We start from the raw sequence: 15,935 nt of genomic DNA on the forward strand, positions 1-15,935 counted from the left end.
AGAATGGAAACAAGTTGGAAAACACTCTGCAGGAAATTATCCAGGAGAACTTCCCCAATCTAGCAAGGCAGGCCAACATTCAGATTCAGGAAATACAGAGAACGCCACAAAGATACTCCTCGAGAAGAGCAACTCCAAGACACATAATTGTCAGATACACCAAAGTTGAAATGAAGGAAAAAATGTTAAGGGCAGCCAGAGAGAAAGGACGGGTTACCATCAAAGGGAAGCCCATCAGACTAACAGTGGATCCCTCGGCAGAAACCCTACAAGCCAGAAGAGAGTGGGGGCCAATATTCAACATTCTTAAAGAAAAGAATTTTCAACCCAGAATTTCATATCCTGCCAAACTAAGCTTCATAAGTGAAGGAGAAATAAAATACTTTACAGACAAGCAAATGCTGAGAGATTTTGTCACCACCAGGCCTGCCCTAAAAGAGCTCTTGAAGGAAGCACTAAACATGGAAAGGCACAACCGGTACCAGCCACTGCAAAATCATACCGAAATGTAAAGACCATTGAGACTCGGAAGAGACTGCATCAACTAACGAGCAAAATATCCAGCTAACATCATAATGACAGGATCAAATTCACACATAACAATATTAACTTTAAATGTAAATGGACTAAATGCTCCAATTAAAAGACACAGACTGGCAAATTGGATAAAGACTCAAGACCCATCAGTGTGCTGTATTCAGGAAACCGATCTCACGTGCAGAGACACACATAGGCTCAAAATAAAAGGATGGAGGAAGATCTACCAAGCAAATGGAAAACAAAAAAAGGCAGGGGTTGCAATCCTAGTCTCTGATAAAACAGACTTTAAACCAACAAAGATCAAAAGAGACAAAGAAGGCCATTACATAATGGTAAAGGGATTAATTCAACAAGAAGAGCTAACTATCCTAAATATATATGCACCCAATACAGGAGCACCCAGATTCATAAAGCAAGTCCTGACTGACCTACAAAGAGACTTAGACTCCCACACATTAATAATGGGAGACTTTAACACCCCACTGTCAACATTAGACAGATCAACGAGACAGAAAGTCAACAAGGATACCCAGGAATTGAACTCAGCTCTGCACCAAGCGGACCTAATAGACATCTACAGAACTCTCCACCCCAAATCAACAGAATATACATTTTTTCAGCACCACACCACACCTATTCCAAAATTGACCATATACTTGGAAGTAAAGCTCTCCTCAATAAATGTAAAAGAACAGAAATTGTAACAAACTGTCTCTCAGATCACAGTGCAATCAAGCTAGAACTCAGGATTAAGAATCTCACTCAAAACTGCTCAACTACGTGGAAACTGAACAACCTGCTCCTGAATGACTACTGGGTACATAACGAAATGAAGGCAGAAATAAAGATGTTCTTTGAAACCAACGAGAACCAAGACACAACATACCAGAATCTCTGGGATGCATTCAAAGCAGTGTGTAGAGGGAAATTTATAGCACTAAATGCCCACAAGAGAAAGCAGGAAAGATCCAAAATTGACACCCTAACATCACAATTAAAAGAACTAGAAAAGCAAGAGCAAACACATTCAAAAGCTAGCAGAAGGCAAGAAATAACTAAAATCAGAGCAGAACTGAAGGAAATAGAGACACAAAAAACCCTTCAAAAAATAAATGAATCCAGGAGCTAGTTTTTTGAAAGGATCAACAAAATTGATAGACCGCTAGGAGGTTAATAAAGAAAAAAAGAGAGAAGAATCAAATAGATGCAATAAAAAATGATAAAGGGGATATCACCACCGATCCCACAGAAATACAAACTACCATCAGAGAATATTACAAACACCTCTATGCAAATAAACTAGAAAATCTAGAAGAAATGGATAAATTCCTCAACACATACACCCTCCCAAGACTAAACCAAGAAGAAGTTGAATCTCTGAATAGACCAATAACAGGAGCTGAAATTGTGGCAATAATCAATAGCTTACCAACCAAAAAAAGTCCAGGACCAAATGGGTTCACAGCTGAATTCTACCAGAGGTACAAGGAGGAGCTGGTACCATTCCTTCTGAAACTATTCCAATCAATAGAAAAGGAGGGAATCCTCCCTAACTCATTTTATGAGGCCAGCATCATCCTGATACCAAAGCCTGGCAGAGACACAACAAAAAAAGAGAATTTTAGACCAATATCCTTGATGAACATTGATGCAAAAATCCTCAATAAAATACTGGCAAACAGAATCCAGCAGCACATCAAAAAGCTTATCCACCATGATCAAGTGGGCTTCATCCCTGGGATGCAAGGCTGGTTCAATATACGCAAATCAATAAATGTAATCCAGCATATAAACAGAACCAAAGACAAAAACCACATGATTATCTCAATAGATGCAGAAAAGGCCTTTGACAAAATTCAACAACCCTTCATGCTAAAAACTCTCAATAAATTAGGAATTGATGGGACGTATCTCAAAATAATAAGAGCTATTTATGACAAACCCACAGCCAATATCATACTGAATGGGCAAAAACTGGAAGCATTCCCTTTGAAAACTGGCACAAGACAGGGATGCCCTCTCTCGCCACTTCTATTCAACATAGTGTTGGAAGTTCTGGCCAGGGCAATTAGGCAAGAGAAGGAAATCAAGGGTATTCAATTAGGAAAAGAGGAAGTCAAATTGTCCCTGTTTGCAGATGACATGATAGTATATCTAGAAAACCCCATTGTCTCAGCCCAAAATCTCCTTAAGCTGATAAGCAACTTCAGCAAAGTCTCAGGATACAAAATCAATGTGCAAAAATCACAAGCATTCTTATACATCAATAACAGACAAACAGAGAGCCAAATCATGAGTGAACTCCCATTCACAATTGCTTCAAAGAGAATAAAATACCTAGGAATCCAACTTACAAGGGATGTGAAAGACCTCTTCAAGGAGAACTACAAACCACTGCTCAAGGAAATAAAAGAGGATACAAACAAATGGAAGAACATTCCATGCTCATGGGTAGGAAGAATCAATATCATGAAAATGGCCATCCTTCCCAAGGTAATTTACAGATTCAATGCCATCCCCATCAAGCTACCAAAGACTTTCTTCACAGAATTGGAAAAAACTACTTTAAAGTTCATATGGAACCAAAAAAGAGCCCGCATCGCCAAGTCAATCCTAAGCCAAAAGAACAAAGCTGGAGGCATCACGCTACCTGACTTCAAACTATACTACAAGGCTACAGTAACCAAAACAGCATGGTACTGGTACCAAAACAGAGATATAGATCAATGGAACAGAACAGAGCCATCAGAAATAATGCCACATATCTACAACCATCTGATCTTTGACAAACCTGAGAAAAACAAGAAATGGGGAAAGGATTCCCTATTTAATAAATGGTGCTGGGAAAACTGGCTAGCCATATGTAGAAAGCTGAAACTGGATCCCTTCCTTACACCTTATACAAAAATCAATTCAAGATGGATTAAAGACTTAAATGTTAGACCTAAAACCATAAAAACCCTAGAAGAAAACCTAGGCAATACCATTCAGGACATAGGCATGGGCAAGGACTTCATGTCTAAAACACCAAAAGCAATGGCAACAAAAGCCAAAATTGACAAATGGGATCTAATTAAACTAAAGAGCTTCTGCACAGCAAAGGAAACTACCATCAGAGTGAACAGGCAACCTACAAAATGGGAGAAAATTTTCGCAACCTACTCATCTGACAAAGGGCTAATATCCAGAATCTACAATGAACTCCAACAAATTTACAAGAAAAAAACAAACAACCCCATCAAAAAGTGGGCGAAGGACATGAACAGACACTTCTCAAAAGAAGACATTTATGCAGCCAAAAAACACATGAAAAAATGCTCACCATCACTGGCCATCAGAGAAATGCAAATCAAAACCACAATGAGATACCATCTCACACCAGTTAGAATGGCAATCATTAAAAAGTCAGGAAACAACAGGTGCTGGAGAGGATGTGGAGAAATAGGAACACTTTTACACTGTTGGTGGGACTGTAAACTAGTTCAACCCTTGTGGAAGTCAGTGTGGCGATTCCTCAGGGATCTAGAACTAGAAATTCCATTTGACCCAGCCATCCCATTACTGGATATATACCCAAAGGACTATAAATCATGCTGCTATAAAGACATATGCACACGTATGTTTATTGCCGCATTATTCACAATAGCAAAGACTTGGAACCAACCCAAATGTCCAACAATGATAGACTGGATTAAGAAAATGTGGCACATATACACCATGGAATACTATGCAGCCATAAAAAATGATGAGTTCATGTCCTTTGTAGGGACATGGATGAAATTGGAAATCATCATTCTCAGTAAACTATCGCAAGAACAAAAAACCAAACACCGCATATTCTCACTCATAGGTGGGAATTGAACAGTGAGAACACATGGACACAGGAAGGGGAACATCACACTTCGGGGACTGTTGTGGGTTGGGGGGAGGGGGGAGGGATAGCATTGGGAGATATACCTAATGCTAGATGACGAGTTGGCACTAGCATGGCATGGCACATGTATACATATGTAACTTACCTGCACATTGGGCACATGTACCATAAAACCTAAAGTATAATAATAATAATAATAATAATAATAAAAGAAAAAAACAAAAACAAAAACAAAAACAAAAAGACACAGACTGGTAAATTGGATAAAAAGTCAAGACCCATCAGTGTGCTGTATTCAGGAGACCCACCTCATGTGCAGAGACACATATAGGTTCAAAATAAAAGGATGGAGGAAGATCTACCAAGCAAATGAAAAACAAAAAAAGCAGGGGTTGCAATCCTAGTCTCTGATAAAACAGACTTTAAACCAACAAAGATCAAAAGAGACAAAGAAGGCCATTACATAATGGTAAAGGGATCAATTCAACAAGAAGAGCTAGCTACCCTAAATATATAGGCACCCAATACAGGAGCACCCAAGTTCATAAAGCAAGTCCTTAGTGACCTAAAAAGAGACTTAGACTCCCACACAACAATAATGGGAGACTTTAACACCCCACTGTCAACATTAGACAGATCAATGAGACAGAAAGTTAACAAGGCTATCCAGGAATTGAACTCAGCTCTGCACCAAGTGGACCTAATAGATATCTACAGAACTCCCCATCTCAAATCAACAGAATATACATTCTTCTCAGCACCATATCACACTTATTCCAAATCTGACCACATAGTTGGAAGTAAAGCACTTCTCAGCAAATGTAAAAGAACAGAAATTATAACAAACTGTCTCCCAGACCACAGTGCAATCAAACTAGAACTCAGGATTAAGAAACACACTCAAAACCACTCAACTACATGGTAACTGAACACTCTGCTCCTGAACAACTACTGGTTACATAACAAAATAAAAGCAGAAATAAAGATGTTCTTTGAAGCCAATGAGAACAAAGACACAACATACCAGAATCTCTGAGACACATTTAAAGCAGTGTGTAGAAGGAAATTTATAGCACTAAATGCCCACAAGAGAAAGCAGGAAAGATCTAAAATGGACACCCTAACATCACAGTTAAAAGAACTAGAGAAGCAAGAGCAAACACATTCAAAAGCTAGCAGAAGGCAAGAAATAACTAAGATCAGAGTAGAACTCAAGGAGATAGAGACACAAAAAACACTTCAAAAAATCAATAAACCGAGGAGCTGGTTTTTTGAAAAGATCAACAAAATTTATAGACCACTAGCAAGACTAACAAAGAAGAGAGAGAAGAATCAAATAGACTCAATAAAAAATGATAAAGGGGATATCACCACTGATTGCACAGAAATAAAAACTATCATCAGAGAACACTATAAACAACTCCATGCAAATAAACTAGAAAATCTAGAAGAAATGGATAAATTCCTGGACACATACACCCTCCCAAGACTAAACCAGGAAGAAGTTGAATCCCTGAATAGATCAATAACAGGCTCTGAAATTGAGGCAATAATTAATAGCCTATCAACCAAAAAAAATCCAGGACCAGATGGATTCACAGCCCAATTCTATCAGAGGTACAAAGAGGAGCTGGTACCATTCCTTCTGAAACTATTCCAATCAATAGAAAAAGAGGGAATCCTCCCTAACTCATTTTATGAGGTCAGCATCAACCTGATACCAAAGCCTGGCAGAGACACAACAAAAAAAGAGAATTTTAGACCAATATCTCTGAGGAATATCAATGCAAAAATCCTCAATAAACTACTGGCAAACCAAATCCAGCAGCACAACAAAAACCAACCATGATCAAGTTGGTTTCATCCCTGGGATGCAAGGCTGATTCTACATACGCAAATCAATAAACATAATCCATCATATAAACAGAACCAAAGATAAAAACCACATGATTATCTCAATAGATGCAGAAAAGGCCTTGACAAAATTCAACAGCCCTTCATGCTAAAAACTCTCAATAAACTAGGTATTGATGGGACGTATCTCAAAATAATCAGAGCTATTTATGACAAACCCACAGCCAGTATCATACTCAATGGGAAAAAACTGGAAGCACATACTTTGAAAACTGGCACAAGACAGGGATGCCCTCTCTCACCACTCCTATTCAACATAGTGTTGGAAGTTCTGGCCAGGGCAATCAGGCAGGAGAAAGAAATAAAGGTATTCAATTAGGAAAAGAGGAAGTCAAATTGTCCCTGCTTGCAGATGACATGATTGTATATTTAGAAAACCCCATCGTCTCAGCCCAAAATTTCCTTAAGCTGATAAGCAACTTCAGCAAAGTCTCAGGATACAAAAGCAATGGGCAAAAATCTCAAGCATTCCTATATGCTAATAACAGACAAACAGAGAGCCAAATCATGAGTGAACTCCCATTCACAATTGCTTCAAAGAGAATAAAATACCTAGGAATCCAACTTACAAGGGATGTGAAGGACCTCTTCAAGGAGAACTACAAGCCACTGCTCAATGAAATAAAAGAGGACACAAATAAATGGAAGGACATTCCATGTTCATGGATAGGAAAAATCAATATTGTGAGAATGGCCATACTGCCCAGGGTAATTTATAGATTCAATGCCATCCCCATCAAGCTACCAAAGACTTTCTTCACAGAATTGGAAAAAACTACTTTAAAGTTCATGTGGAACCAAAAAAGAGCCCGCATTGTCAAGACAATCCTAAGCCAAAAGAACAAAGCTGGAGGCATCATGCTACCTGACTTCAAACTATACTACAAGGCTACGGTAACCAAAACAGCATGGTACTGGTACCAAAACAAATATATAGACCAATGGAACAGAACAGGGCCCTCAGAAGTAATACTACACATCTACAACCATCTGATCTTTGGCAAACCTGACAAAAACAAGAAATGGGGAAATGATTCCCTATGTAATACATGGTGCTGGGAAAACTGGCTAGCCATATGTAGAAAGCTGAAACTGGATCCCTTCCTTACACCTTATACAAAAATTAATTCAAGATGGATTAAAGACTTAAATGTTAGACCTAAAACCATAAAAATCCTACAAGAAAACCTAGGCAATAACATTCAGCACATAGGCATGGGCAAGGACTTCATGTCTAAAACACAAAAAGCAATGGCAACAAAAGCCAAAAGTGACAAATGGGATCTAATTAAACTAAAGAGCTTCTGCACAGCAAAGGAAACTACCATCAGAGTGAACAGGCAACCTACAGAATGCAAGAAAATTTTTACAATCTACCCATCTGACAAAGGGGTAATATCCAGAATATACAAAGAACTTAAACAAATTTACAAGAAAATATCAAACAACCCCATCAAAAAGTGGGCAAAGGATATGAACAGACACTTCTCAAAAGAAGACATTGATGCAGCCAACAGACACATAAAAAATGCTCATCACTGGCCATCAGAGAAATGTAAATCAAACCACAAGGAGATACCATCTCATACCAGTTAGAATGGCAATCATTAAGGCCAGGCATGGTGGCTCAAGCCTGTAATCTCAGCACTTTGGGAGGCCAAAGCAGGTGGATCACAAGGTCAGGAGATTGAGACCATCCTGGCTAACACGGTGAAACCCCATCTCTACTAAAAACACAAAAAATTAGCCGGGCGCGGTGGCGGGCCCCTGTAGTCCCAGCTACTCGGGAGGCTGAGGCAGGAGAATGGCATGAACCCAGGAGGCAGAGCTTGCAGTGAGCTGAGATCATGCCACTGCACTCCAGCCTGGGTGACAGAGTGAGACTCCATCTCAAAAAAAAAGAAGAAAAGAATGGCAATCATTAAAAAGTCAGGAAACAACAGGTGCTGAAGAGGATGTGGAGAAATAGGAACACTTTTACACTGTTGGTGGGACCGTAAACTAGTTCAACCGTTATGGAAGATAGTGTGGCAATTCCTCAAGGATCTAGAACTAGAAATACCATTTGACCCAGCCATCCCATTACTGGGTATATACCCAGTGGATTACAAATCATGCTGCTATAAAGATACATGCACACGTATGTTTATTGTGGCACTATTCACAATAGCAAAGACTTGGGACCAACCCAAATGTCCATCAATGATAGACTGGATTAAGAAAATGTGGCACATATACACCATGGAATACTATGCAGCCATAAAAAAGGATGAGTTCATGTCCCATGTAGGGACATGGATGAAGATGGAAACCATCATTCTGAGCAAACTATTGCGAGGACAGGAAACCAACCACCGCGTTTTCTCACTCATAGGTGGTAATTGAACAATGAGAACACTTGGACACAGGATGGGGAACATCACACACCAGGGCCTGTCGTGGGGTGGGGGGAGGGTGGAGGGATACCATTGGGAGATATACCTAATGTAAATGACGAGTTAATGGGTGCAGCATACCAACATGGCTCACGTATACATATGTAACAAACCTGCACGTTGTGCACACGTACCCTAGTACTTAAAGTATAATAAAAAATAAAAATAAAAAATTTCCATTTTCTTCTTAATTTCTTCATTGACCCACTGATCATTCAGAAGCATACTTTAAAATTTTTATGTATTTGTTTACTTTCCCAAATTCTTGTCATTTCTAGTTTTATTCTATCGTGGTCAGAGAAGATGCTTGACAGTATTTCAATTTTTTGAATACTTTAAGATTTGTATTATGATCTAACATGTGATCTATCACTGAGAATGATCCATGTGCTGAGGAAAAGAATGTGTATTCTGCAGCCATTGGATGAAATGTTCTGTAAATATCTGCTAGATTCACTTGGTCTACTGTGAAGATTAAGTCTGATGTTTCTTTGTTGATTTTTTTGTCTGAAAGATCTGTCCAATGCTGAAAGTGGAGTGCAGAAGTCTCCAACTATTATTCCATTGAGGCTTCTCTCTCTCTTTAGCTCTAATAATATGCTCTTTATATATATATGGGTGCTCCTGTGTTGGGAGCATACATTACGTATTTAAAGTGGTTACTATATCTATCCTCTTGCTGAATTGACCCCATTTACCATTATATAGTGACCTTCTTGGAAAGAAGACCTTTTCTTCTTATCGTTTTTGTTTTGAAACCTATTTTATCTGTGATAAAACTTTTGCTCCTTTTTGGTTTCCATTGGCATGAAGTTTATCTTTTTCCATCCCTTATTTTCAGTCCGTGTATGTCTTTATAGGTGAAGTGTGTCTCTTGTAGGCAACAGATCAATGGCTCTTGTTTTTTCATCCATTCATTCAGTCTATGTCTTTTGATTGGAGAGTTTAGTTTACATTCAATATCATTATTGACAAGTAAGGACTTACTCCTGCCATCTTGTTATTTGTCTTCTGGGTGTTTTATGATCTTCTTTACCTTCTTTCTTTCCTTCTAGTCTTCCTCTAGTGAAGGTGATTTTCTCTAGAGCTGTGATTTTGTTTCTTGTTTTTTACTTTTGTGTATCCATTGTATGTTTTTTGGTTTGAGGTAACCATGAGGCTTGCAAATACTGTCTTATAACTTATTATTTTAACCTGATAACTTAACACTATTTGAATAAACAAACAAGCACAAAGAAAATTAATAAAAACTCTGCACCATAACTTCATTCTCTGACTTTTAAACTTTTTATTGTTTCTATTTATCTCATATGGTACTATGTCTTAAAAAGTTGTTGTAGTTATTTTTTTTATCATTTCATCATTTAGTCTTTCTAATTAGGATAAGAGTAGTTTACACAGCACAGTTACAATGTTACAATATTCTGTGTTTTTCTATGTACTTACAATTACTGGTGAGGTCTGTACCTTCACGTATTATGTATTGCTAATTAATGTCCTTTTCTTTCTGACTGAAGTACTCCCTTTAGCATTTCTTGTACAACAGGTCTGGTCTTGATGAAATCCCTCAGCTTTTGTTTGTCTGAGAAAGTCTTTTTCCTTCATGCTTTAAGGATATTTTCACCAGATACACTATTATTGGGTAGAAGTTTTTTTCTTTAGCACTTTAAATATATCAGGCCACTCTCTCCTGGCCTGTAAGGTTTTCACTGGAAAGTCTGCTGCCAGACATATTGGAGCTCCATTGTACTCATTTATTTCTTTCCTCTTGCTGCTTTTAGGGTCTTTTCTTTACCCTTGACCTTTAGGAGTTTGATTATTGAATGCCTTGAGGTGGTCTTCTTTGGGTTAAATCTGCTTGGTGTTCCATTACCTTCTTGTACTTGGATATTAATATCTTTCTCTAGGTTTAGGAAGTCCTCTGCTATTATCCCTTTGAATAAACCTTCTACCCCTATCCCTTTCTCTACCTTCTCATTAAGGCCAATAACTCTTAGATTTGCCCTTCTAAGTTTATTTTCTAGATCCTGAGGGCATGCTTCATTGTTTTGTGTGGGGTTTTTTTTTATTTCCTCCATATATTTTCAACTGGCCTGTCTTCAAGCTCACTAACTCTTCTAACTGATCAATTCTGCTGTTAAAGAACTCTGATGTGAACAGACACTTCTCAAAAGAAGACATTTATGCAGCCAATAAACATACAAAAAAAAGCTCATCATCACTGGTCATTAGAGAAATGCAAATCAAAACCACAATGTGATACTATCTCATGCCAGTTAGGCAATCATTAAAAAGTAAGGAAACAACAGATGCTGGAGAGGATGTGGAGAAATAGGAATGCTTTTACACTGTTTGTGGGAATGTAAATTAGTTCAACCATTGTAAAAGACAGTGTGGTGATTCCTCAAGGATCTGGAATGAAAAATACCATTTGAATCTGCAATCCCATTACTGGGTATATACCCAAAGGATTATAAATCAGTCTACTATAAAGACACATACACATGTATGTTTATTACTGCACTATTTACAATAGCAAAAACTTGGAACCACCCAAATGTCCATCAGTGATAGACTGGATAAAGAAAATGTGGCACATGGCTAGGCGCAGTGGCTCCTGCCTGTAAACCCAACACTTTGGGAGGCTGAGGTGGGCGGATTACGAGGTCAGGAGATCGAGACCATCCTGGCTAACACAGTGAAACCCTGTCTCTACTAAAAATACAAAAAATTAGCCGGGCGTGGTGGCAGGCACCTGTAGTCCCAGCTACTTGGAAGGCTGAGGCAGGAGAATGGCATGAACCCAGGAGGCAGAGCTTGCAGTGAGCTGAGATCATGCCACTGCACTCCAGCCTGGGTGACAGAGCCAGACTCCACCTCCAAAAAAAAAAAAAAAAAAAGAAAAAGAAAACGTGGCACATATACACCATGGAAAACTATGCAGCCATAAAAAAGAATGAGTTAATGTCCTTTGCAGGGACATGGATGACACTAGAAACTATCATTCTCAGCAAACTAACACAGGAACAGAAAACCAAACACCACATATTCTCACTCATAAGTGGAAGTTGAACAATGAGAACACATGGACACACAGAGGGAAACATCACACATCATGGCCTGTCAGGGGGTGGGGGGCTAGGGGAGGGGTAGCATTAGGACAATACCTAATGCATGTGGGGCTTAAAACCTTGATGATGGGTTGATGCGTGCAGCAAACCGCCATGGCACGTGTATACCTATGTAACAAGCCTGCACATTATGCACACATATCCCAGAACTTAAAGCAAAATAAAAAATAAAAATAAAAAAAGAATTCTGCTACATTCTTGAATATGCCAATTGCATTTTTCAGCTCCAGAATTTCTGCTTGACTGTTTAACTATTTCAATCTTTTTGTTAAATTTATCTGATAGAATTCTAAATTTCTTCTCTGTGTTATCTTGAATTTCTTTGAGTTTCCTCAACACAGCTATTTTGAATTCTTTGTCCGAAAGGTCACATATCTGTTTCTCCAGGATTGGTCCCTGGTCCCTTATTTAGTTCATTTGGTGAGGTCAAGTTTTCCTTCATGGTGCTGATGTTAGTAGATGTTCTTCAGTGTCTGGGAATTGAAGATTTAGGTATATATTGTAGCCTTCACTGTCTGGGCTTATTTGTAACTGTCATTCTTGGGAAGGCTTACCAAATATTTGAAAATACTTAGGTGTTGTGATCCAAGTTGTATCTGCTTTAGGGGACACCCCATGCCTAGTAATGCTGTGGTTCTTGCAGACTGGTAGAGGTACCACCTTGGTAGTCTTGGACAAGATCTGAGAGAATTCTCTGGAATACCAGTCTCATTCTCTTCCCTGACTTTCTCGCAAACATACAGAATCTCTCTCTCTGTTCTGAGCCATCTAAAGCTGGGGGTGGAGGGACACAAGCACCCCTGTGTCACCACCACTATGACTGCATTGCATCAGACTTGAAGCCAGTACAGTGCTGGGTCTCACCCAAGGCCTGCTGTACCCAGTCCCTGGCTACTACCTATGTTTGCTCAAGGCCCTAGGGCTCTACAGTTAGCAAGTAGCAAAGTCAGTTAGGCCTGTGTCATTCCCTTCAGGATGGTGAGGTACCCCATACCCCATATGGGTCCAGAAGTGCTGTGCAGGAGTCAGGGACTAGAGTCAAAAACCTTAGAAGTGTACCTGGTATTCTACTAAATTGCAGCTGAGTGGGCACTCAAACCACAAGACACAGTCCCTCCCACTCTTCCCTTCCTTTTCCAAAGGCAGAGGAACCTCAACCTGCAGCCACCACCACCCCAGGCCACAAGGAGTACTGCCAAACAACCATCGATGTTCCCTTAAGGCCCAACATCTCTTAAATCAGCTTGTGGTGAATGCTGCCTGGCCTGGAACTCACCCTTCAGGTCAGCAGGCTCCCCACTGGCCCAGGGTATGTCCAGAAAATGTCATCCAAGAGTCAAGTCCCAGGATCAAGAACCATAATAGCTCACTTGGTGCTCTACCCCACCGTGGCCTTGCCGGCACCTAAGGTGTAAGACAAAGTCCCCTTTACTTTTCCCTCTGCTTTTCTCAAGCAGGAGTCTCTCTCCATAGATAACACAGCTAGGAATGCCCCGAGTCTCACCTGAAGCCATCAAGGTTCAGAGGCTCACCCAAGGCCCTTGACTAGCACCTAGGAATTACTGGTTATTCAGGGCCCAAGGTCTCTTCAGATAGCAGGTGATGAATGCTGCTAGCATTGGGTCCTTTCCTTGAAGACAGTGGGCTCCCTTCTGGCCCAGGGTCTGTCTAGAAATGTCATACGGGAGCTAGGACTTGAAACAGGGGCCTCATGACTCTGATCACTGCCCTATCTTGCTGTAGCTGAGCTGGTATCCAAGATGCAAGACAAAACCTTCCCACTCTTCCCTCTCCTCTGCTCAAGTAGAAAAAAGGGGTCTCCTTTGGAGCCTCATGTTGTGCAGACTGGAGTTGGGGAGGGGTGATGCCGACATTCCCTTGGCTGCCCCAGCTGGTGTCTCAGTATGTCACGTGTCCCCCTAATCCACTGTCTCTGGGCCTAGTTCTGCACTAGGCCTCACCTAGGAGTTGTGGTCCTTATGACCTAGACTGCCTTTCAAGTTTACTTGGAGACACAGAATGTCGTAGCCCTTGGTGGTGAGGTTCATGGGCACTCAAGTTAGGACTGCTGGGATCAGCGATTCCCCTGTGGCTAGGGGTGGTTTAAATGCTCCCTCCCCAGGCAGGCATCAGCTGAGTTTGGTGTGGTTTTCCTCTCTGCTCTAACAGGACAGCCCTGAGGTCAGTGCCTCACAATTACTGTGTTCTCCCTCCCCCAGCACTCAGAGGCACTCTCAGCACCACGCCTCTGAAGCCAGGGGTTGGGGAGGGACCGTGTCCATGACTCATGACTGTTTTTTTCTATCTCTTCAGTGCCTCTTTTAGCAATATGAAATTAAAACCAGGTAAAATGAGTGCTCACCTGATTGTTCGTTCTATGAAGGTGTTCTTTTCTGTGTACATACTTGTTAACTTGTTGTCCTGGTGTGGGGTAGGGAGTGGAGAAGGATTTGTGAAGCCTTCTATTCCACCATCTTTCTCCATCCTCTTCTCATTGCGTGTCTTTTGTTTGTTTGGGGTTTTTTTCTTTGTTTGTTTTTGAGACAGAGCCTCATTCTGCCACCCAGGCTAGAGTGCAGTGGCGCCATCTTGGCTTACTGCAACCTCTGCCTCCCAGGCTCAAGTGATCTTCCCACCTCAACCTTTTGAGTAGCTGAACCACAGGCATGCACCAACATGCCCAGCTAATTTTTGCATTTCTGATAGAGTCTGGGTTTCGCCATGTTGCCCAGGCTGGTCTTGAATGCCTGAGCTCAGACAATCCACCCGCTTTGGCCTACCAAAGTGCTAGGATTACAGGTGTCAGCTACCACACCCAGCCTCATTTCGTGTTTTAAATTCAGCGGCTCTGCAACATCTGACCTCACTATCTGTTTTTACACTGAACACGATTTGTTCAATGACACAGGGCTCTCTAAAGGCTCCATATCCTGGACTTTTAACCTGAAATCAGTAAAATGAGAAACCAGAGGTGGTACCCTGTAACTACAATTTGTACTGAGCCCAGGAATCTGTATCCCTTTCTCCTAATGCTTTCTGTGTTGAGTTCACCCTTGCAACATCATCAGAACACTGAAGACACTGAGGATGAGGACTAGGTAATTCAAGAGAATTTCTCTCCAGCACACAGCAAGGGCTCAACAAAGGGAGGGAAAACAAGAAAGATGAGTCTAGACATGACTCTCACTCCCTGCCACTGGAGGAGGGGGTGTGTTGGGATATGGTGGGGGACCTTGAGGGATGGCAACAGGGAAAGTGCAATGACTTTAAAGTAAGGGCCGGTCACTGAAGGCCACAGAGAGGGCACAGGTGAGGGGAGGAGGCTTCAGTTGCCCCAGGGAAGGGACCTGGGGCCTGCCAGTGCCTTATTGACATCTCCTTGCTGGCTTGTCCTTAGGTCTATTTCTGTGACAGGGGTAACCTATTTCTCTCCCCATGATACATCGCCCCTCATGGCATACCCCAAATCCGTGAAAACATGCACCTGAGTCTTGGCTTCACAGGGCCTTGGCCAGCCTTGGAGAACCTAGTGGAGCATGGCATCCACTAGGAAGGTAGGCATGTAGGTCCTAGGGAGGTAGAGAAGCTTGGTGTCCCAGCCAGCTGTGTAGCAAGTGCAGGGGTGGCAGGCGGTCAGCACATGCTCCATGCAGTCAGTCACCAATGATAGATTTGTACTGCATTTTGACCAAAGGCTCCTAGGTGCTTTTCTGAGGCCTGTTCAGAATGAGAAAAGATCCTTAATGTACTAGCACATCCCTCCCCTCCCATTTAGAGCTCTGAATTGGAAGGAGAGTGTCTAAGAATCCCTGGGCCCCTCAATGATATGCCTCAAGTCTAATCCACCTATATTCCCCAGGGAGTGCCCCAACCCTCACTCCAGCAAAACCTGTTCCACACTAAGCCCCCTCTGCCTCTCTTCCTGAGATATCTGGGCTGCATAAATTGAAGATCTCTATTAACAGCCTAAGAACATGAAAATCAGCTATCTCTAAAATAATGAGAGGTTCAGATTAGCCAGTGGTTTCAATTATAGGAGCT

General features: G+C 41.1%; 1 protein-coding gene across 1 annotated transcript in view; it reads right to left on the bottom strand.

Annotated features, from left to right (window-relative positions):
- The window catches only part of RDH16 (retinol dehydrogenase 16), a 48,091-nt gene that overhangs the window by 17,858 nt on the left and 14,298 nt on the right, over positions 1-15,935 (bottom strand). The window contains exon 2 of the mRNA XM_002823411.5: positions 15,379-15,611. Within this exon, the coding sequence (XP_002823457.4) occupies positions 15,379-15,437 (59 nt within the window). The 5' untranslated portion in view covers positions 15,438-15,611. The remainder of the gene's footprint in view (positions 1-15,378; positions 15,612-15,935) is intronic.

Source organism: Pongo abelii, chromosome 10 (assembly GCF_028885655.2).
Source record: "Pongo abelii isolate AG06213 chromosome 10, NHGRI_mPonAbe1-v2.0_pri, whole genome shotgun sequence".
In the NCBI taxonomy this organism is placed as follows: domain Eukaryota; kingdom Metazoa; phylum Chordata; class Mammalia; order Primates; family Hominidae; genus Pongo; species Pongo abelii.